Below are 24,898 nucleotides of genomic sequence, written 5' to 3' on the forward strand. Positions count from 1 at the left end.
AACTCCTGGGAACTGAATGAACATTATTTGAATTTTCTGGTTTTTATGACATATGTGAAGTCACAGGAATAGATAGTATGCAAAGAGTATAAACTCAACAGAATGACTCTTTGTGTATTTTAGATATTAAATGTTCATGTGACAGAAATTGAGGAGACACAGAGATTCTGGGGAATGGCCATTGCATATGGTGAAGGTCATCAGAAATCTATGTAAGACGACTCCCAACCACAGCTAAGGAGAGCCACTATAACAAGGGATCCATTTGTAATTTCATGACCAGTGCATTGGGTTAAGGGCCATTAGCTCACCATTATTGCCTAGGTATATGTGATTGGCTTGCTGAGGATATTGCTGAATGCCACTGAAGATGAAATTTCTTATCTTAAATATGGTATGAACATACCCATTTCCCAGGTATCTCTTAGGCACAAAAAGAGAATGAAATAAGAATTATTGGGTCTTTGAAATAATGGTAAGCAATACCCATATAATAGATTCTCAGTTGGTAATTCTTGAAGTACAAAATTCAGTAACTTGAGCATCAGCATGAAGACTCAGAAATGAAAGCAGACATAAATAGTATCATTGTAAATGCTTCTTGTGGCATTTTTGTTTGTAGTTTCTGACAGTGGTATCAAGGATGTTTTGAGGAAAGGTATTTTAATTTTTCTTTCTTATGAAAACCTCAAAATGTCATAAAGGTATACTTTATTTTGGGGGAACGCAAGAATGAGAAATTAAAGTATTCCCCAAATAACCCATTGTAGCTATATCATCAATGAATTTGTCCAAACTTATATTCAATCGATTTATACTTGTTAGCTTTGGTGTCTTTTTAGCTTTGCTTTTTAAGCCCTTTAATTACCACCTGGCTCCTCTCTCCAATTAAATTTTTTGCATTGCTCCCAAAATAATCTTCCTAAGCCATCAATGTAACAATTATATTGTCCTGATCAAAAATCTCCAGTGGCTCCATTTTTTTCTTAAAATAAATTACAAATTTCTCTACTAGAATTTTAAGTTCTCCAAAATCTGGATCCATCCCATATTTCTTGACAAATTGCATTATTCTTCTTTAAATATTCTTTTCTTACCCTAATTTAAATTAGCCTCCCAGCTGTTTGCAAGCTTGGCATTTCAGCAGCCTTCTCCATACCTTTGTATGGGATATTCCTATACCTGAAATGCAATTCTCATCTCTGCCTCTCAATATTCTTACTTTCTTTTGAAGCTCAGCTCAAAAGTTAGCTTCTAAGCTCTCTCTTATCTCCCAGTTATTAGTGCTGTCTCTCTCTCCTCAAATGACCTTGTATTGACTTACCTTCAGAATAAATATTTTTCTTACTTTTTTATTTGTATTCTTATTGCCCATCATGACAGGTTCCATGCCTGATAAATGATTATTAATTGCTTCAATTTAAGTTAAACTCTGACAGACTCCAGAGAAACAAATTATTTTCAAAACAAGACAATCTTTTGTCCATTGTCTGCTAGATAGAGCAAGGACTTGTGATTTCACTGTTTTTGGAAACTCATCATGAGGAATTACCTTTACCAATGTAGGTCATCTCTTCTGATTATAGTCTTAGTTACTTAAAGCAATGGACATTAAATAACTTGCCTAAGATTACATACCAACTATGTGTCAGTGAAGGGACTTGACCCCTTGTTTCTTAGCTCGAAGGCCAAGTATTTCCATAATACTAAAAGAGAAATGATAACTGTTTAAGATGAATGATTAAACATTAATAAAAACTGGCCACAGAAGGAAACTGTGCTTAGTTCTTCCCATACTGTATTTGACACTTTTCATATGTAACTGTGTAGCAAGGGTGTTAATTATTCGGGTGGATTTCTTGTGGTTCCTTTTATCGTAAGCAATTTTTGAATTGTGAGAAGGGGCCCTGTTTGAGGTAAAGAATATGAAGTGTTAACACAAATGAATAATAATTAAAGAAAGAGAAGAATTTTTCACTATTTCCCATGGAGGTTGGCAGGATTTGGAATTGTCCAAGAGTTCTATCTTCAACAAAAAAAATTCATCAATCATTTATTAATTAGTTACTGTGTACAAGGTCTGTTCTAGACTTCAGCTATGCAGAGAAAGTTACTGAATAAGGAATTTACAGTTAACAAAAGGAAGGAGCTTGCATTCTATTGAGAGAAATGAGAGACAGAGACAAAAACAGAGACAGACGGATAGAAGACAGACACAGAGATAGAGCAAGAGAGAGAGAGAGACAAACAAACAGAGGCAGAGAGATCAAGAAACAAATAGAAAGACAAAGAAAGCAAGAAAGAGACAGAGCAAGAGACAGAGACAGAGATGGACAGAGAGACAGAGAGAGCAAGAGAGGCAGAGAGACAGAGCAGAGATAAAGACAGACAGAGAGACAGAGACAGAGATAGAGAAAAAGACAGAGAGAGACAAACAGAGCAAAAGAGACAGAGACAGAGACAGAGAGAGAGAGAATAAGAGAGACAGACACACACAGAGAAAGAGAAAAAAGAGAGAACAAGAGAGAGAGAACAAGACAGAAAAAAACAGAATCAGATAGATAGAGATAGGCAGACAGAGATAGAGAAAGAGAGAGACCACACACAAAGCAGATAGAAGGTTACTTTGGAGTGGAAGACATTAGCCATTGTGGGGATAAGGAAAGCTCATGAAAAAAAATGGTACCTTGAGCTTGAAGGAAATCAAGGGAGAGAGGTGGAGAGAGTTTTTAAGGCAGAGAAGAGAGTAATATCAACAGAAAAGGAATGGAGATGAAAGAAGGAATAAGGAACAGCATGAGTTCTAGTATAGTATTTATTCATAGGGCCAAGTTATGATTAGTTCTCACTGCCACACAGAGGAGTTTATATTTCATCTTAGAATTGTGATACAAAGGAGAGTGGGACTAGGAGAAAGTAGAAGCCCAGGCAAAGTGTTATAAAGACCATGAAGAATGAGAGGCTTTGGACCTGGAGGTAGAAGCAGAGAAGACTCATGGAAGAGGTAGTGTCTGAATTAGGCTGTGAAGGAAGGGAAGGAGTCTAAGAGATGGAGATGCCCACTCCAAAAATGGGGGACAGTGAGAGCAAAAATATCGAGGCAGGAGAGGCTAGATGAAAATAGGAAATGGAGATTAATGGATTTGATCAGAGCATAAAATACATGAAGGGGAGTGCCAGAGCCAAGCGCAAAAGTTTTTACTTTATTCATTAGGTAATAATTATCTATAAAGAATTTTAAAGTAGAGAAACAAATGTGATTATAGTGGTATATTTGGAATCTTATTTGAGAATTAAGTCTTTTTAAAAACGCAGCAGGGGCAGCTAGGTGGCTTAGTGAATAGAGCACTATTCACTTGTCAGGAAGACCTGAGTTTAAATTCAGCTTCAAACCCTTCGTACTTACAAGTTGTATGACTCTGGACAAGTCACTTAACCCCATTGCCTTGCCATACACACACACACATACATACATACATACATACACACACACACACACACACACACACACACAAACACACACACACAAAAGCAATATAGCAAGTGTCAGCTCCATTACAGTGATAGATCAGTACTGCAATGGGTGTAGTAAGGAGAAGTAAGAGACTTAGGCATTATAATTCCTCCTCTTGAGAAGTTTATAACTTTACTGGAGGAAACAAATACTGATGCTTTCTTACAGGGACCTTCCTGTAGCATTTAAAGTTTGTTCCACATATGTAGGTAACTCATCTCATACCCTCGAGTGTGTTAACAGCCTACAGTGGTAACTGCATTAGCCACTTCATATTAGTATTCTAACTTGGGATCTAGGGATGTGGAAATTAGGAAAAATAAATATTTTTCAAAAAGGCTCATTCTTTTTTCTTTCTGTGATGTCATTATAGGGCAGCGTATTCAATAGCTGGAAACCCATGTGGGTTGTGTTGCTGGAAGATGCTATTGAATTCTACAAGAAAAAAAGTGACAATAGTCCCAAGGGAATGATCCCTCTGAAAGGAAGTACTCTTACCAGCCCCTGCCAAGACTTTGGTAAAAGAATGGTAAGTTAGTTAATTTTTTTAATTGTTCCCCAATATGGCCTTATTTTTTCTATTCAACTAATTAAACATTTTGAAAATGTTACTAACATGAAAAACATTGTTTTAGAAACTAGGAGAAAAGATAGGGTATAGTCATAGACCTATGATTTCTTTAGTATAGGGAAATCCCTGGCAAGGGAACTTTATCTGCAATGTAGGTTGGCATCTCTCATCTTGGAAAGGTACCTAGAGCAGGGCTTATTAAACTTTTTCCCCTTTTGCCCCCTTTTGCCCAAGAAATTTTTTATGTGACCTCAGGTATGTAGGTATATAAATCAAACAATTATAATAAACCATAAATTTATTTTAAAACAATTATTTGATATAAATATAATCTTACCATTTATTAAAGACAAAAACAAATTTGCATACTAATGAACTGAATGTGTTTATTTTTACAAAAAGAATTAAATCTTGGTAGAATATTTGATACCTTTTACTCTTGCCAAATATTTCTCAATCCCTTTGTTCAGTTATGCAACTCCATATGGGGTTTCAACCCACAGTTTAAGAATTTTGACCTAAAAACTGAGAGCCTAAATTCGGTCACACAGTCAGAGTGTCTCAGAGATAAAATTTGATCTTCAGTCTTCTTGGCTTATAGATCTGACCACTAACCCCTATATCATGCTGCCTTAGGCATGCAACTCTGGGCCAGTCATCTTATATTTTTGATGTCCAGGTTTTTCCTCTTGCTCAGATAAATGTTGACGGACAGAATCATATCAGAAAGTGGGACTCAATCAGGGTTCTGATACTATGAAGGCTTATAGAACTCAAGCTACATAACAGTATTCATGAGTCAGACCTTCATAGGTACTTCTGGGCGGGCTTGGAAACTCTTCCCAAATGTGTTCTTATTTGACTCACAACATATAAGAAGCAGAGTTGTCAGCCTTCATCCTCGCTGTGGGCACAAGTCTTTGTAAACTGGTTAATTTTTAATTTTTTACTGTTTAGGATGAGGCAGCGTGGAGTATAAAAGTATAAAAGGTGGTCCTTTAAATTAAGAACTTCTAAGTTCATGTCAAGCTCTGATAAATGTCAGCCTCATGACTCTTTTAGTGATTTGAGCTGCCAAACAGATGCTGATCTGTACTTCTTCACAGGAGTTCCTAATATCAAAGCAATCATAGATTGATCACAAAGAACTGCAGAGTGATTACTATGACATAACAGCAAATTTCACTCTTTGATAACTCAATCCAATAAATGCTGAGATGCAAAGTGAATTCTTCCTGATTACTCCTATGTATTTAATTATAATTTAATCAGTGCCCACATAGAACAGCAGGAGTCCAGACTCGAGTGCCAATACCGAGACAGGCAAATTGCTTCAAGTAATAGAAGTCCCTTTCCAAATACGCCCTTTTCATTTATGGCAACCTGTGACTAGCATCTAGGGAGCCTCAAAGGTTATACTAAGGTATACATACTCTGTCCCCAGACCTGCATAGATATAATATCCCTAACCTGAGGAGAGAGGCCAAAAATAAAGAGTTGAAATCTCTGCTCACATATCTTTATTCTGTCCCCTCTCCTCCAGCCCCCATTTGAATGTTCTCTTTCCTTATTCAAATGAAAAAGCCATGTCATAAGCTGTTCATTACAACAGGCTTGATTAAGCTTGCTTTTTCTAAATCATAGAGAAAATGTGCTGTGGGATAAATAAAATAGAAATGATACTAGGAGGGCTATTAAAGAGTATATGATTATCATTTCCTTGAATCCTCATAAAATCAGATCAAAGGAGTAAGAACTGGAAGGAATCTTGAAGATTATCCTGTTCAATCTCCTTATTTTACAGATAACATTAAAAAGGAGAACAAAGTTAAATATGTGGCAGTTAGGATCTGAACCCATATCTTTCCACCATCCCATTAAACTATGCTTTAGTAATTAAACAAGCATTTCAAATTCTAAAAAAATCTAGTAAGTGCCCATTACATTGAAATGAAGTGGACAAATTTGTTTTTAACTTATTAAATTTAATATATATGTATATTTATTATATATATGTAAAATGTGAAACGGTGGTAATTTTCTATATAATCCTCTATTTTGTTCTTTGTATATTTGAATGTTTATATATTTGAATGTATGTATTTATATTAAATTCATAATAAAATGCTTATATAAAAAAGTGTCTACTATGTGCAAAGCACTGGGGGAAAAACAAAAAACAAAATGAAATAGTCCCCATTTTATTAGATTTCTGAATCCAATGACTCCAATTTGCCAGAAAAATGCAATAGATATTGGTGAAATAAAATTAATAAGACTTAACAACTGATTGGTTTGGGGTGGCTAATTGTCTGACTTTTAAGTATACATTAGCAGATTATAACTGGGCTCAAACTTCTGCTTTGTGGCAGTTGTTCCTTGCTAACATATTACATTTTGCTTTTAGTTCGTGTTTAAACTTGCCACAACCAAGCAGCAAGACCACTTTTTCCAGGCTGCATACCTGGAGGAGAGAGATGTCTGGGTGCGAGACATTAAGAAAGCTATTAAGTGCATTGAAGGAGGCCAGAAATTTGCTAGGAAATCCACCAGAAGGTCCATTCGACTGCCAGAAACCATTGACTTAAGGTGATTGTCTCCTTGGGTTTTTTCCTTCCAGGTTTTGGAATTGACCAAACTCTATCATTGTAAAAACTGTTTCAAGGCCATGAGTTTTTATCTAGCTTAGTGCACTAAATGGCCAACCATTGGCCAGAGTTAATGAATGGCACTATCTCAAAGAGTCTATAGTACTTAAACCAGGACTATCCACTTCTGAGAGCTTTAGCATTCCCATTAAGTGTTTGACACTCTCAAGGCACTGTGTGACCAATGCCAATGATATAGAATTTATGGGACACTCATAGTGGATGCTTCAAGGAAAAGCCCAGACTTCTGACCATAGGAAGGTCACATAGTAATTAAGGTATGGAACACCTCTTCCTCCTATAATACACAGCTGCAGAATGCTATTGATGGAATAACATATCCACAAGTCTAAATAGGGAGAAAATACAGCCCTCCTCCTTTCAAGTTTACCTTTGAATAGATTTTTTTAAACAGTTAAGTTCACAGTCATAAGAGGGCTACAGGTAGCAATGACCTTGCTACTTAGAGGACTGGAATCCGGAAAATGTAGTTTATGTCTAGTTTGTCAGAGGGTCAGTCTCTGGAATGGGCTAAGGCAGGAAAGAAAAAACAGGGAGATATTGGTGTGTGGAGGAATACAATACAGAGGCTGGAGAGAGTCAATAAGAGCTGCCCTTGAGAGGCAGTGGGATACAGAGGCACAAGCCCTGGTTCTAGCCTCAAAGGACCTGCTTTCAAATTTCTCTTTGTCAGTTGTTACTGGTATGACCTTAGAGAAGTCAGTCTCTAGGGCCTGGTTTTCCCATCAGCCCAATGAAATAATGAAAGGGATTGGACTTGATGGCTTCTAAGGTCCCTGCTAGCTCTGAATCTTGGCAACACAAGTCTAGCTCTGAATCCTACAGTCTGGGCTGCTTGTTCTCTGACCAGCCTATAGCAGTTTATCCAAAGGTCTTCACAACACTGACCACATTTTCCATATTCCTGTGAATTCATCATAAGAAAGGATCTTTTGCTCCATGGTACCTTACATTTCTCTGAAAAAAATATATTTAGAAACTAGTCTTCAGCAACATCCTCTCACCCCCACACTTGGTACTAATAATACTAATAATAGCCACTAAAGCTCCCAGAGGTTGTGAAAGGGACACAGGGATGGTTTCTGATAACTTGCCTATCAGACTTTGTCCTAGAGAGGAAAACCAGACCATTTCCTTCAATTAGATCAAATGGCATGAAACCAGGAGGGGTGGGACGCTTTGTGACCCTTTTGCTTCTGAATGTGTCACTGGGAGCCACATTGTTGACCGCAATTGTCAAAGATATGTGTGAAGGGGATGGCTGGGCAATGTTGAGGGGAAGCAAGATATAAGAAACAGGAAGACTATTTTCTGTTCTGTTGCTAAATATTCCTGTGATAGGGCTCCCCACTTACTCTGTAAAAAATAAAAACTCCTCTTCTTTACCCCATTTCCTTCCCTCACTTAATGTCTTTATCTTTTCTCCTTCCCTTCTCTTGATCTGTTTCTATTTAGGGAAAATGTAAAAAAAAAATACTTCATGTGTAGTTGAGACATTAGTCTGTAAAGGAGCTACACCAAATGTTCCCTTCACATAAGTATAACTTTCTCTTTTGAGTATCAGTAGTTAATTCTTCGAATAGTTTTATTTATTTTTTCAGTTCATTCATACAACAAATAATTGAGTGCCTCCAGTGTTCAAATCTGGCCTCAAACACTTATTAGTTGTATAACTCTGGTCAAATCACTTAATTCTGTTTGCCTCAGTTTCCTTGATTTGTAAGATGAGCTAGAGAAAGAAGTGGCAAACCATTTCAGTAACTTTGCCAAGAAGACCTCAAAAGGGACATGAATGAAACTACCAAACCACAAACAGCACATAAATCATTGTATTAATTGCAATACAAGATTTAAAATTATGCTAGACATGTTGACCCTCATAGTGCCTTATTCTAGCCAGATATATATATATTTACAAGGACCAAGGTAATAGAAAGTTCAGCTTTTAGCCAGTGTAGTGTATCGATAGTTGCATTTGGAGTCAAGAATCCCTAGATTGAGGTCTCGTTTAATACTTACCAATGATCTGACCACATTACTTAACCTCATTGAACAATGCTGTGAGGTAGCTACCATAAATATTGTTTCCCCTATTTTGCAGAGAAGGATAATAATATCTATGGTAACTACTTCACAGCATTGTGGTGAAGCTAAAGTAAGATAATGTATACAAGGTGCTCTTCTTAATTAAAGGGTTATAGAAATGCCATTTGTTATCATGGTCACCCTCTCCTGGATAAAAGGTATGTGGAGGAACATTAAATAGGTTCTTCTTATTCATTCCTTTTTTTCTCTTTTCTGCTCAGTGCCCTATATTTATCTATGAAGGATGCTGACAAAGGAATAAAAGAACTAAAGATTGAGAAGGACAGGAAGGTGTTCAACCACTGTTTTACAGGTAAAGGTCTGGATTTCCCAACAATTTCTCACAAACTGTTAGATGTAGTCACCATTGAAATGGATGAAATGCATTGGATTTGAACTCTGACTCATCCTTAGAGATGATAAAAGAGGAGTGCTGGGCAGAAGGATAATTTGGGACATACTCAGTGAGCCAATTGAAATTGAAGAACTGGACTGTAATAGCAAAAGAAAAGAAAAGAAAAGGTCTTTGTTGCTCAATAGAATTTAAGGTATAATGGAAAGAGGGCTTGGCTAGGGAGTGGGAGATGTATTATGGTCTCAATTTTGCTACTAGATGATTGTATGACGTCAGGTAAATGACTTCAAACTCCATGACCCCCTGTTTCTTCATCTTTAAAATAAGGGAGTTGGATAAAATGATCTCAAAGATACTTTCTTACTGTGAAATTCTTCAATTCTGTGATAGTTTGTGGATTATACCATAGATATTTTGGGAATTCAATTGTTTAACCTTGACTAAATCTGATCACCAATAAGGGTGATCTTGAATTTCCTTGAATTTCCAAAGGAAATGAATGACAATAAAGTGCAAGCTCTGACTGGTCCTATTATGCTAGAATGTCTTCAAACTCTAATTCAGTAATGGCCTATGGTCCAAGTTGCAGTCAATCAATCAAAAGACATTTATTAAGTGTATGATATGTGCAAGGAACTTTGCTTAGCCTTGAGGATGAAAAAAAAGATGAACGATTATCCCTGCTCTTAAGAAGCTTACAGCCTAATGGACAAAGTTTAACATATAGTGTCATCCCCATGTTTGTTTTGAGGCAACTCTTGTGGAACACCTGTTAAATTATGACAGTTGTTACCAGTATCAATTGAGGGAATAGTCAAGATGAAGAAATTAAAGAGTTATTGTAGCAATGGAATACTCAATCTTTCTTCCATTCCACATTTATTGAGTTGAATATCAGGAATGTAGATTGCATTAGGTTTTCTCAAAATTCTTGGACATTATGAATTTGAAGAGCTCCTAATTTGTCATTTCATTACAATGATACTCTTTCAATGAGCCCCAGTGCTTATTATAAAATATTATAACTGTAATTATATTAATATATATATTATATATAATTATAATTATAAAATACTGCAAACATAGAAAAATGAATTGTTAAATCCCTTTACTGTTTAAAAAACTATGACCTATTAGATTCCAAGACTAAAGTCAGAAATCTCACAAAACAATACTTAAGGTACCATAAAAATTCCCCACAGGAGGATAGTCAATAGGATTAATCAAATCAAACATACTTTGGGCCTTAGTTTCCTTGTCTGTAAAATGAGGGAACTAGAGGAGATTTTTTTTTTTGTAAGACCTCCTCCAGTTCCATATGCTTTCAGAGAAAGAGTTTCTCAAAGCTTTGAAAAGTTGCATTTGATGTTTGTGATAGGAATGCTTTCTCTGATTTTATCACAGATACTTGGATAAAAAATATAATTTTGAGCATTATGTGCAAGGAAAGTAGAAGATTAAAATAAAAAGACACGAGTCCTTTGGTCAGGGAGATGACAGGATAATTGGATCAATAAAATATATTCATGAGCTGGCAAGTAAAAATACAAAATTTATTAACATAACAAAATAAGAGTTGCAACAACACACTATCTGTTAAATGCTAGATAAATATGTTAGGCAACAGATATCATGAATTTAGAGGAGAGGGAAAGAGATCACTATAGACTGGAGTGGTCAGAAGGTAGGATGTTTCTGGGAGACTGGACATGATTTTTGTGGGAAGAAAGCTGTGGAGAATCTTAGAGTAGTCCTATTAGAAACAGATGGCACAAATAAAGGTGTGGAAGTAAAAATTGCCATACTATAGAAAAAAAGAACATACCTGGATGGAGAAGAACATTGTGGTACAAGGCTGAAAAGGCATGTCGTAAAACCTTAGGTGTCAAGTTATATAGCAAGGTTTAGTTGAGGTAAAAGAGAAAAGAAGGCAAAAGCTTTCAGTATTGAAATAATTGTATCTTTAAGATTCAGATCTTGTCATCCTTCCAGGATTATACTATATATGAATATTCATATAATACAAGTCTTGTGGGAAGGGAAATCAAGCAACTCCAAAGTGTGCTTGCCTTCTGGGAGGTGTCAGCCACAGGGACATAACAAATGTAGGTGGGGATGTATAAGATATGATGAGAGAGTTATGGATTCACCAGAATGTTGGAATGTGTCCCGGCAGTAAAACCAGATTTCAGTTCTTTCTATGTTTTCTGTATCTGTTTATAGACTATTGTGAGTCTTTTGTGTTTTCTGCCTTTTCAAGAGTGGTGAGAAAGATTGTCCTGTAACCAAAAAGCATGTGAATATTTTACCTTGAGTGCTTGTATAAGACTTGGGGACCCTGATACCCATAGACACAGAAATCTAGACATTGTCCAAATTTGGAGAATTCTCAGAATAAACCCTAGAAGAGAATGTAATGAACTGTTCATTGACCTCTGTTCAATGAAGTTCTTTTACTAGGTCAGACTTTAAGATCAAACTTTCAATCTTCAAATCTTTTCTGAAAGCTTATTAAGGACTATCAGTGGTGGGAATCACAATTAAACATTCCACTGAAAGTTCTTCTACAGAGTAAAAGTAAGACAAATGAACAATAATTTTTCAAAAAATCCAAGAGCCAATAATATTTGGAAGAATAAATACCCTAAGACCAAAATATGAAGGGTCCTTGTCTTATACCCAAATATTCCTTTTTGTTAATTTCCCTTTGGTAAATCAAATTCTCCAACCATGTCATTCTACCATCTATCTCTGTCCCTTTGAATAGGCAGACCCTTATACCTGAAATGGACTCTTTTCTCACTTCTATGTATTAAAACATCTAGATTTCTTCAAATTAGCTTAAATATCATCTCCCATATGAAATCTATTCTGTTCCCCCATTTTGTAAGTACCTTCCCCTGACAACACATATACTTCTCTCTCTGTGTTGCCTTACCCCAATTGAAAGCTACTTGAGAGCAAAGACTGTTTTTATATTCCTAGAACATAAGGCAATTCTTGGAACATTGTAGGTACTTAATAAATGTTTGTTGAATGAATAAATAAATGAATGAATGAACTGGTCTTAGTTAAGACATGATCACGTTACACAACTGCCCTGGGTAAATCAACCACAATCCCACCAACTACTTCCCTAGTCTGCTTAATTTGGAAGATTCAATTATTTTCATAGACGGTTCTCAAAAATTATGTCAATAATTTAAATATAAGGATGATTTTATCTATGTTTTAAAAGATCAATTTTCTTTATCTAATCCAGATAAAGTGCCAGATTTTTTACTTAAAGATGCTCAATATGTTGTCAAGAAAGGGATAGTTTTTTGGGGATAATTTTTTTTAAATGACGGAGGATTCATTCCTTAGAATGACAAATATAGTCTTGATCAGAAATGGGATATCATCTTCCAAAGTTCTTTCAGCCTTTTGTTTCTAGTTTTGAGCTAAAAATCTGACTGCTGATTTTTCCTGTCTAGGTAACTGTGTGATTGACTGGCTTTTATCTAAAAAATCTGTTCGGAATCGTCAGGAAGGTCTCATGATTGCATCTTCACTACTGAATGAAGGTTTTCTACAGCCTGCTGGGGACTTGTCTAAGAATGCAGTTGATGGAACTGCTGAAATATCCTTCCTTGATAACCCTGATGCTTTCTACTACTTTGTAAGTGGGAAGAATTACCTGCTCATTCTTATAATGAGGATAGCTCAATCAAATCCCAGTGCAGGAGCTCTTGACTTTTGGGGGAAACTCTTTAGTAGTCTAATGAAGTTTGGGGACCCCTTTCTTAGAAAAATGTTTTTAAATAGAGATAATACATGAGATTACAAAGAAGACTAATTATATTAAAATAGCTATTAATTTTTTTTTAGGTTCACACATCCCAGACTAAGTTGTCCTGCCTTAAACATAGGGCAAATTATATCCACTTATGAGGAAAAAAAGGTCACAATTCTGCAAAAAAGAACCCAACTCCTGGAAATCCCCATAAGAGCACTGCAGATTTCTCTTTCAAAAAACTAACCCACTCTGGGTCATATTATACACATAACAGGAGAAGATTTCTGTGGGGATTTTGCCAGTTCTGTTTCTTTTGTATTGAAGTCCAGATATTTGGAGGCTTTATGAGAGAAAAACCTTCCTTATGAGACTGAAATAAACTTCCCAGATGCAAAGTTTCAGTTCACTTTGGGTGAAGTTTCATTGCCAGTCTCATTTCCTCCAGACCACTTCTCCATTCTTCAAGGAGGTATAGAAAGCCACAAATGGTAGAGGTAGGAAAATGCCCTGGATATTACTCAGTTTTGTAAGAGTAAGAAAAAGAGTAGTTTGAGAGAAAGTAGTTTTTGAAGGCAGAAAATTTCTCAGAGAAATATTGATTTAGGAATAGAGAAACAAACAAATGAACAAATCACATCAGGAAGGGGAAGATTATTCATAGTAACCATGTCCAAGACGAGAGAGACAAAGAATAAAGGAGGTTTGTAGGAAGAAGCATTCTAGGGGAGAGCCTTAAAGATTAAGATTGGGGTACAAGAAACACAGAAATGTAGAAGTAACATTAAAATGCTGGTGAGAAGTAAAAAGGAATGGCCAGCCTGTGATTTGATGAAAGAAATCTGTGTTGGTTTCTAATTAGGCAGACAGTGGATTTTTCTGTGAAGACAATTCCAGTGATGATGATGTGATTTTAAAGGAAGAATTCAGAGGAATAATCATTAAGCAAGGGTGCCTACTGAAGCAGGTGAGTGGCCAGAACCTTTTGCTATGGATCCTCTCCACTGGATGCTCTTTTCTTCTTCTTTTACCTCTATTATCTTTTCTGAAAGCTTATTAAGAACTATCAGTGGTGGGAATCACAACTAAACATTCCAGTGAAAGTTCTTCTACAGAGTAAAAGTAAGACAAATGAACAATAATTTTTCAAAAAAATCCAAGAGCCAATAGTATTTGGAAGAATGAAGTAGAGAAAGAGAGAGACAACTTGAAATAGGCTAGCAGGGCTACTTAAACTTTTCCACTCATGACACCTTTTCATCCAAGAAATTCTCTCTTTTTTTTTGAGAGGCAATTGGAGTTAAGTGACTTGCCCAGAGTTGCACAGCTAGTATGCATCAAGAGTATGAGGGTGGTTTTGAATTCAGATCCTCCTGATTGCAGGGGCCAGGACTCTATCCACTGTGCCATCTAGTTGCCCCATCCAAGAAATTTTCATGAAATCATGGTTATATATATATATATATATATATATATATATATATATATATACACAAATCAAACATTTACTGATAATATATCATAATTTCATGACTTCCTCATTCACTTATAGGACCCTATATGGGATCTCATCTCATAGCTTAAGAAAGGGGGGCATAGAGGAAGTCATTACCTTCAAAATAATAAGAAAAAGAAGGTAACAAGAAAATAGTGCCACTTTATGAGATGGAGGAGAGCCAATGAGATAATACCTTACATACATTGACTGTTAAATATTAAATTCATTCTTAAGTTGAAATATTTAATGTTAAATTTATGTTTATCTTTATAATAAACAAATAATCAAATAAGAGAGACATTTAGATGAGGGGGATTTGAAGCTAAGTAAGAAAAGTGAAATGCTATTTAAATGAACAATCTATATTCACATTTGTAAGCTAGCAATGAATGGTATACCAAAAAAATTAAAGCGACATTATTTTTTGTGAGAAGATATGGAGTATGGAGAGTCAGTCAGTCAATTAATAAGTATGCATTTAACAACCTATTATGTGCCATCATTGTGCTAAATGCTAGTGATATAAAGACAAAAGTGAGGGAGTTTACATGCTCAACAAGCTTACATTCTAGTAGGGGAGGTTTCTGAATTCAAAAAGAACCTTGGAAAGCTTATATTCAAAGATTCATGTCACATTAGAGCTGGAAGAAACCTAAATAATGTGGTGCATTTGGGTTTAGTTAATTAAAGATTGAATTAAATGATCATTGTATCTATATCCTTTTAGCATTCCCTGTCACCACCATGACAAGTATTTCCCTTTCAATAAAGCTCTATCAGAAATAAGAAAAGAAGGAAGATGTTCAGAGATAATTGGGAGAAAAGAAAGGAAAAAGAATTTGGGATTCTTTGTGGCCATCTAATGATAGCTGAGGCTTTAGATACTTTTTCATATACTTTTATGTACCTATTTTTCATGCTCAATCATATTTCATCATCACAACAATCCTGTAAGGTAGGTAATTTAAGTGTTGTTACTATTTTAAAGATGAGAAACCTGAAGCTTAGAATGGCCAAGTAAAATCAGCAAGCTAAAAAGCCAAATTTTGAATCAAGATATTCTGACTGCAATTTCATTGTTCTTTCCAATACAACATATTTCCTCAGGAGTACTTTGAGTTTTTCCTTCCATCTAAGTCAAGTACTAACCATAGTTTATGAGGCAATCTGGATACTACATTATTTTTGAATACAATCAATAGACGCCCAAGGGAAGTCTCATATCTTAGTACATAAAGTCCCCTAACCCTGTGCTTTCTAACTAGGACCATATACTGGCATACTTGATTTTTTTCATCCCTTTTCTTCATTTATGTAATTTATTTCTTTGTATTATCCTGTAATTATGTCTGTATGTATCTTGTCTCCCAAGTAGATTTTAAGAACCTTCAGGCAGGGATTATGTATGCATTCATGCATACATATATATGTGTGTATATGTTTACAGCCAAATATATCTCCCCCACAGCCTAGCACAGTGGTTCTCAAACTTTTGTTTTTAGTATCTTTATCCTATTAAAAATTATTGAGGATCTACCCAAAGCGTTTTTGTTTATCTGGATTATATTTATAGACATTTACCATATTGGAAATAAAAACTATTTTTGGATTTGTAGACCCTCTAAAAGGGTTTCGGAGATCCCCAGGATTCTCTAGACCATACTTTGAGAACCACTGCACATTGTGAGACACACAGCTAGTGCTCAATAGCTCTTGTTGAGCTGAATGCAATTGATATTAGGTAGATGCTGATCTTTTCAGTTGACTATCAATTCTCAGAAATAGTCTAAAAGTCCTAGACACACATATTATAAATTTCCATAGCACTTATTCAGAGCCACCTCATTCTAGAAATGATGGCTCACTTCCGTCACATTCTTTTGCAACCAAAGTGCTTAAGGGAACTTGAACAATGCCCATTGCTTCCAAATCCTCATTGCCATTTTCCTCTGAAAGTTGACTCACTACAAACAGCAGGATTACCCAGCAATTACATGTTTGTCTGGAAGGAAAGGAAGAAATGATGACTACAAGAAATTCATTCAACCAGTCAATCATCCAACATTTATTAAGCACTTACTATATGTCAGGCACCATACCAAGCAATGGGATGCAAAGAAAAATTGAAAATAGTTCCTGCCCTCAAGAAGCTTATGTTGGTGGAGGGGAGATAAGAAATTATACAATGTGTAACCTAGATTGGATTCTTGGAGAGGGAGGAAGGAAAAGGAAGGAGGGGGAAAAATTTGGAACTCAAAATCTTACAAAAATGAATGTTGAAAGCTATCTGTATAAAAAACACTATCTTTATATATAATACTATTTTTATATAAAAACTATATATAAAAATAAAAAACTATTAAATTAAAAAATGTACACACATGGATTATATATTGTATACATATAGGTATATCTATATTTATCAATTTATCTATTTCAGAGAGGGAAAGATAAAGAGAGAAAGAGAAGATAAATACCAAGTACACATAGTGTGAGGGGAAGATAATAGCAGGAAAGTATTGCTTCATATTGAAGATGGCACTTTAACTAAATCTTGATTAAAGCCAAAGATTCTAAAAAGTGCAAGAGAAGGAAGAGCATAATGCACTTGGGATGGAGCAGAAAGGCATGAAAATGTTGTTGTGTGTGAAACACAGCAACAAGCCATTGCAGATAGATGGCGGAGTTCATAGAGGGAAGGAAAGGATATATGTAAGAGTATAGGAAAGAATATAGTAAAAGGTCATGATTTAAAATGTTTTCCATGCCAGAGGAGCTTATATTTGAAAGAAAGGTAATAAAGAGCGAGTGGAGTTAACTGTAAGTTCACTACATACAAGGTGCTGGGAATAATAGGATCATAATAGGATTTTTTTTTTTAATAAAAAAGGGATATAAATTAATTAATTCAAACTAACCATTTATTTGACAAATGAGGAATCTGAGGCCAAACGAAGTGAATTGTATGATGTCTCTTGCAGATCTTTTCAGCTTCTGTGGATTCAAGTAGCTTTTCTATACAAATGATTCCCAAGTATATAAACTCAATAATCTCTCTCATAAACCCCAATCAATTAATTATGAAATAACAACAATTATAGCTAACATTTGTATAGCGCCCTACTTTGTTCCAGGCCCTGTGTGCTAAATGCTTTATGTATATTATCACATTTGGTCCTCACAACCACCTTGGGAGGTAGGAGCAATTATTATCATCCCCGATTTATAGATTAGGAAATTGAGGCAGAGTTTAAGGCACTTGTCTGGGGTCATACTGCTAAAAAGTGTCTGAGACTGAATTTGAATTCAGTTTCTCTTGACTCCATGTTCAGCACTCTGTTCACTGTACCTTCCTCAGTGTGTGGGGCTTGCTGCTCCCCTCTTTCTAAAGAACTCCTCCAGTTCACAGTCCAGTAAACAGTTCAAACTTGACACAGAAAAACAGTGCTCATTATCTTCCCCTTTAAATCCATCCTCTTTCAAACTTCCTATTCTTCCTGTTGGCCCCACTTTTCTAGTCTACCATGTTTCAACTAATAAATGGTAAATGATCCTTGGCATTTGCTTTCTTTCACACTAATAGCCAATCAATTGTCAACTCCACATCTACACCATTTCTTACACTTTTCTCCTCTTATCACACAGCTGGTGTTCTGTCTTTGTTACCTCTTACTTGGAATAAATAACATCTGAAAGGATCTCCTTACTTCTAGTTTGTCCTGCTCTCAACTAACTAGTCCAAAAATCTCTTCCTAGACCTCTTCTGTCCTACAAATAAAAGTTGCTTAATGAAGAGATTTTTCATTTTTATGTGTGGATTTAAAATGCTGAGCATAGTGTCTTGCATATCATGGGTGAGCCATAAGCATTTGTTTATTGATTGAATTACACCATTGCTAATTTTGTGTCTCTGCCCTGGATTAGGACATGGTAGTATTGGGTTGATAATCGTATTCTCTTTTGTGTGCTGATTCTGGATGCAGGGGCATCGGAGGAAGAACTGGAAAGTGAGGAAATTTATTCTGAGGGAGGACCCTGCATATTTGCATTATTATGATCCTGCAGGGGTGAGTGCAATGATTGCTGAAAGGTGTTTGAATATTATTTCCATCATCATACTCAAAAGCCAAATTTTTCTATTTTTCTGCTTCTCTCCTTGATCTCAATTCCTTTTATATATCTCAGAGGGTCTTTCTAAGTCTAAACATATGTTTTCCATGGTCATATGATGTTCTCTCTTCATCATTTCCTCATACCCCTTTCCCACTTCCTACTTTCCTCCATTTCCTCCATTTCAGGCTCAACTGGAGAAATCTGTTGAGTTATAGAGCTGTTAAAGTCATCCAATAAATTTATGGCCTTAGGACATCCCTTTTTTGATTTAAGGTTTCTTTTTCTCTGGGATTAAAGCTAATTTCTCCATGTCATATTTCAATTAGACTTTCAACATAACTTTCCTTTCACTTTAATTAGCTTTGGTAGTATATTTTGTAAGGGTGGGAGGAGGAATTTGATCTAATTTTTAGCTTTTGGCTAAAGTAGCTAAGAAGTAATGTTCTCTAATCAGGTTTAATTAGAGGAGAATATTTTGATTATTTAATTTAAGCAGTTTTGTCTTTTACTCAGGAGGTGTTTGATCTGAAACCTTAAGCCTCCCTTGACCAGACTGGATTCTCCAGTTCTGTTTTTGACTGAAGGGTAGTATTCTTTGATTACATCCTATGACCTTTTAGGCAATAGGTGAGCCAAGGGAGGTAAGACCTCTGAAAGAGATGTGGTTGAACCTTAAGTTCCCCCACTTCTTCTTCCTGTTTCCCAACTAATTTGAACTTATAATTTGGGGAAGTACCTTATTATACATACAACTTACAATTTTTTAAAATGTCCTCTTCTTCCCCTATGAGATGTAGCTTTGGGAATCTAATCCTTGAACTGCCAAGTTTCTCTTCTTTATTCCAAAGGCTTAATATATTTTTGTTGCATTGAACTGAATCTCTTCTGAGCTGTTGTATAACTCTTTACTAGTCGGATTGTGCTGGATCCTAAATACTTTGGTGGGCATAATGTTCTCTTTTTCCAGGGAGAAGATCCATTGGGGGCAATTCACTTGAGAGGTTGTGTAGTCACTGCAGTGGAGAGCACCCCTGAGGGTAAGTATAAATCTCCTCTAGAAGCACAAAGGAAAGAAACACTGGAATTGGAAGTAGAAGACCTGATCAATTAGGCAGTATACAGAGTACTGGGCTTGGAGTCAGTAAGACCTGAGTCCAAGTCCAACTTCAGATGCTTCCTGGACAAGTTGCTTAACCTCTGTCTGCCTCACTTTCTTCAGCTGAAAAATGGGGATTATAATAATACTTATTCACCAGTATTGTTGTATTGTTGTATTAATTATTGTGAAGATCAGAAGAAATAATAATTAGTGCCTGGCACATAGTTGTGCTTTAATAAATTAACTTATATATATAGATAGATAGATAGATAGATAGATAGATAAAATAAATGAATAAATGCTTGTTCTTTCCTGCTGCCTGTCTTGGGCCCATCATTCACCCCTCTGAACTTTAGTTTTCTTCTTTATAAAGTGATGAGGTTGGATTAGTCTGTGAATTTTCTTTCCACTCTATACCTCTGATCATGTCTATCTCAATAGTATCAGCAAAAATATATTTATGCATATATGACTGGCTTCCAAAAGGTTTTAGAGACCAAAGCTTCCCATTTGTAGTCTTGCCTATCTGGTCTCAAGAAAATCATAAAGCTTCATGGCTTTCTGAGGCCTTTGCTTATATCTGTGAACTGTAGTAAACAAAACCTGAAGTCTATAAAAGGCAACTTTGCCATCATTGTCACCCAGTGAATGTCCTTCTGGGTCTCAGTCTATCTTAGATTTTGTTATCATATACTCTTTAAAATTTATTAAAGAAATCCTTTATATTTATTGGCTAAGAAATCTGTTGGGGCAGCAGCATGATATAATGGCTGGAGTATTGGATTTGGTGCAGAGGACCTGTCTTTTGATACTTTCTCTTTCATTAATTTCTCTTGGTCTTAGTATCTTCATCTGCAAAATGAAGATTATTGCATTAAATGATCTATGAGATCACTTCCAACTCTAAAATTCTATTGCTCTATGAATAATATAATCATAGTCATTTAAATTATATATTGAGTCCACTAGTGGTTCTGTGGAACTAGCTAAATTCAATAACAAACCATTGTTTATTTGCCATTTGATACTTAAAGGCTTAAAATATCTTGACTAGATTATTTTTATAAATTAAAGACCTTGGATGTATCTACCTTCCATTTTCTTTCAGCACCTATCTTGTTTAAATAAGACTTTCTCTGGTCTTAAAATTTGCAGGATTGGATTAATGAAGGGTTAGAGAACTATTCTGTGTGGAGACTAGAATTGCAAAGCTTTTCCCACTTTAAACTATTTGACCTCTACCTATTTTGTCATGATAATGTTCTAGGCCCAACATAATTAAAGTGAGAGCAATGTACAGATAAGTGCAATTCTATGGCTACTCTTTGGAAAAGAAATTTCATTCATACAAAGGACAGCATGATTATTATTAACTGAGAAAAGCAGTGATTTCTGATTAGTTACGAAAACTGTTGGTAGCTAAAAGTATGTGCATGTAAGAAGTGACCGTCTCTAAACAGATATTTTCACTTTTCCTTAGTATTTTTACATTAGGACAACCAATATTAGAGAATTTAAATGTCATGCTTTTAAAAAATATATTTTGAGAAATCAAAATAACATTGAACATAGAACAAAAACATATTCTAAACTCTATCTGGGCCAAATAGTTATGCTATTGCTTGAACATGGGGGTTTAGACCATATGACCTCTTTAAATGAAGGGCCCTCTAATAATTATGATTTTTTTTTCTGTCTCCTTTAGCTAAGAAGAGTGGTGATGAAAACCTTTTTGAGATCATCACTTCCTCTGAAGTTCATTATTTCTTACAAGCTGCCTCCCCTCAGGAACGCACTGAGTGGATCAAAGCCATTCAGGTGGTCTCTCGGACCGGGAAGTGAAAAGGAGGTGAAAAATCAACTTTAACAGAATGATTGTGGCTTCAGTCATCAAATCTTCTCCTGAGTCCATCTTAAAAGAAGGAAAGAAAGATCTGCTATGGATTCTGACTATAGCTAGCCCTCTATTTGATGATTTCTGTGTTCTAACTCCTACACAGCTCCTTTTTCTATCAGCCTTCCTCCAGCAGGTACAACCACCTTTGTGACTGTGGGCAAATCAGTTATCCTCTTTCAGGACTATTTTTCTCATATGCAAGAAGATTGAGAAAGCTACAATAATTTTTAATGATCACAACAATGGTAGTGGTGACTTGGCTGGAGTGGATACCCTTTAAACAAAGCATATGATCTTCTTCTGGTAGATGAGAGCACATAGCTGCTTCCAAATTATGAGAAAAATACCCTGAAAAAAAAAAGAGTAATAAATTGACTAGTTCATCAGAACATTTTTTCTTTACTTATTCTCTCTCCCTCTTCCTAGTGGACAACAGTAAAGTGAATTTAAGCAATTTGCCTTATTTACTCCAGTGAACTTAATTGTAGATTTCCATTAAAAAAAAAGTCTCAGTGGACTGTTTGAAAGTCTCATTGGAGTAGAGTCTATACAAACAAGGACATTTAAAACATTTTTTGATTGATATCTTTTGTTTTTATAGAATCTAAATTTCTCAGGGAGCCATCGCATTAAATACAAAAATTTTTTTTAAAGAAAAAGAAGAGAAAAAATAGTAGATCCAAGAAAAATACATATTTTACAAAGGATACATTCTGCTGAACAACTCAAGATTTATTATTTCTTTAACGTTTTCATACTAAACGGAATTTAGAGATTATAAGTACCAAAGCTTTAAAAAAAAATCTTGTCCTGAAAATCTTTATGTATAAAGTAGGTTGTCTTTGAGTGTTTTTTTTAGTGTGTTTTTTTTAAATATATTTCTCAATATTAAATGTCAAGTGTACCATACCTCCCTATTTTTAACTTGTTATCAAAACTTGATCTCAAGAAAGGACCAGACATGTCATTTTTACTTAAGTGGGAATTTATACCAATCTTTTACAACCTGTTTTTTTTTTTAACAACCTGTTTTATAACCTATGGAAGGATTATTAAGCATTAGTGACAGGCAAGAGAGATTAAGAGTAGGGACAGAGGAGCCATTTTTTAAAGTCTGAAATTACACTGAATAGGTGGGAATCTATTGTGTGAAGCTGGGACTGATTCTCCAGGAAGTTCTCTTTGTTCCAATAAATGATAGCTCTTTTGTACTTCTTGATGTATTCTTTTTAAAAAGAAAGAAAAAAATCACTCCAGTATATGGCATATAATGTCGTTGAATATTGAAATGTGAAGTGGTGTGAATTTCACCCATGGATAATAGCCAAGACCCCTCCCCTACTTCACCGCTATGCTACCGTGTCACAATGAACACTGACCCCTCTGCTTGGGTCTTAGCTTTTTCTAAAAGTTCTAAAAACTATTCACAGTCTTGGCAGCGGACATTGCAGAGACAAGCTCCAATATATGATCTTATTGCATTTCGGCCTTGCATTTACTTTTAGCCTAAAGTCATTACCTATGGTTTTTCGGGACTATATATAGTACTCCTAATGAATCCAAGTTATGCTTCACATTGGGGTCTTGCCCATGGCTTTTGGTCCCATCCACTACCCTATGATTCTGCTCCAGCAGCTCCTACAATGGAGTTGATGGAGCTAAGATGACATTTATAGAAGGAAATGGGAGTAAGAAATAGTCTTTCCATGCTAATTACTCTACTCATTTCCCTTTTTATCCTTTCCCCACTCTATATTCTCTTTTATAAAATCATTAGTTCTTGTGGATCATCCTACTCCCCAGGGAGATAAGTGAGGCTCACAGCACTTTTTCTATAATTTTCTATCCTCCCATCCCCAAACATGCACAGTACTTTCTTTATATTGTTTCAATTAAAAATGACCTATTTATTTGATATGTAGTCAAACTTGGTGTTATATATAAATAAAATAAACTTGTATATTCAAGTATTTCATTATTGGTGATATGATTCCAGTTTTTACCTTCTTATTTTGAATTCCTTCAAAGAATTCAGATTACATTATTTGGGGCATATTCCCAAACACTATTCTACCTCTTAGGGGGAATGCAAATGGAGTAAAGCAGTGCTTCTCAAAGTATGGTCTAGAGAATCCTGGGGATCTCTGAAACCCTTTTAGAGGGTCTACAAATTCAAAAATACTTTTTATTTCCAATATGGTAAATGTCTATAAATATAATCCAGATAAACAAATTTGCTTTGGAGAGATCCTCAATAATTTTTAATAGGATAAAGATACTGAAAACAAAAGTTTGAGAACCACTGGAGTAAAGCTTATAATTTGAATTGATTTATAGTCTGTCCTACAAAATGTGCTACCTTGTAAGGCCAATTCAACTTCTGTAATCCAAAAATGGAAAGTCACTCCACCCCTTGGCTTTAAGCAAACAGTTTACAATCTAATAGATTTCATTCCCATTATCATACTCATAACTGTTACTTATTGGAGGATTCTTCCCTCCTGTTCCTTCACAAATCATCTTATGACTTTCTTTTGCCTATGTAGCATACATTATATTTTAAGTACCAAGAGGGCTAAAACTATTTTTTGACTCTTTGTATCCTCAGCACTTAGCATAGTACCTGGTACTTAATTTTTTATGATTGATAGTGATAGTGATCAATATGTCCAATTGGCTCTTCTGTATATCTTAAGGAAAATATATGGTAGAAACCTTGAGCTATTTAGATAGTCTTCTTCCCAAATTAATATTTAAAATTAGCTCTAATAACTAATTTCCTAGAAGGAAAAGAGTCCATGAAAATGCCCTCTTTCAGAATCAGATAACTACTCAGATCAGGGGAAGATGAAATTTCCTCCTAAAGAATACCTAAGAAACATTAGGGAGTTATTGAAGAAGTAATTGATTCTCCAAAATGGAATAAAGCATTAGCACAATGCCTCACACGGAGCAGATACTATATAAATGCCAGTTATTGTTATTATTTTTATTATTATAGTTCAGTTGGTATAAAATGCTATATAATTGTAGTCACAATACAAAAGGTTGATTTGAAATTCTTGGTTTCAGACTGATTGAAGTCAATAATGTCTATGGTACATAAATAATATGTTCTTCAGGTTCCTAGTTTCCCTGTTGTATAAAGATAGTATTTGACATTCAAATAGTACTTTAACTTTTTCAAAGTACTTTATAGATCCTATCTCATTATAGATACTATCACAATGACCCAGTGAGATGCATACAATAGTACCTATAATAATATCTTCATTTTGCAGGTAAAAAAAAAAGTATTCAGAAAAGAAAGTTAAAAGACCTG

The 24,898-nt window shown here is 35.2% G+C and overlaps 1 protein-coding gene across 1 annotated transcript in view; it reads left to right on the top strand.

Moving 5' to 3' along the window:
• Positions 1-23,551, top strand: part of PLEK (pleckstrin) — a 37,125-nt gene extending 13,574 nt beyond the window's left edge. The window contains exons 2-9 of the mRNA XM_012540165.3: positions 3,888-4,043; positions 6,493-6,674; positions 9,061-9,152; positions 12,671-12,855; positions 13,832-13,936; positions 18,451-18,534; positions 19,548-19,617; positions 21,385-23,551. Coding sequence (XP_012395619.1) covers positions 3,888-4,043; positions 6,493-6,674; positions 9,061-9,152; positions 12,671-12,855; positions 13,832-13,936; positions 18,451-18,534; positions 19,548-19,617; positions 21,385-21,521 — 1,011 coding nt within the window. The 3' untranslated portion in view covers positions 21,522-23,551. The remainder of the gene's footprint in view (positions 1-3,887; positions 4,044-6,492; positions 6,675-9,060; positions 9,153-12,670; positions 12,856-13,831; positions 13,937-18,450; positions 18,535-19,547; positions 19,618-21,384) is intronic.
• The last annotated feature ends 1,347 nt before the right edge of the window (positions 23,552-24,898 follow it).

This window comes from Sarcophilus harrisii, chromosome 2 (genome assembly GCF_902635505.1).
Source record: "Sarcophilus harrisii chromosome 2, mSarHar1.11, whole genome shotgun sequence".
NCBI lineage: Eukaryota > Metazoa > Chordata > Mammalia > Dasyuromorphia > Dasyuridae > Sarcophilus > Sarcophilus harrisii.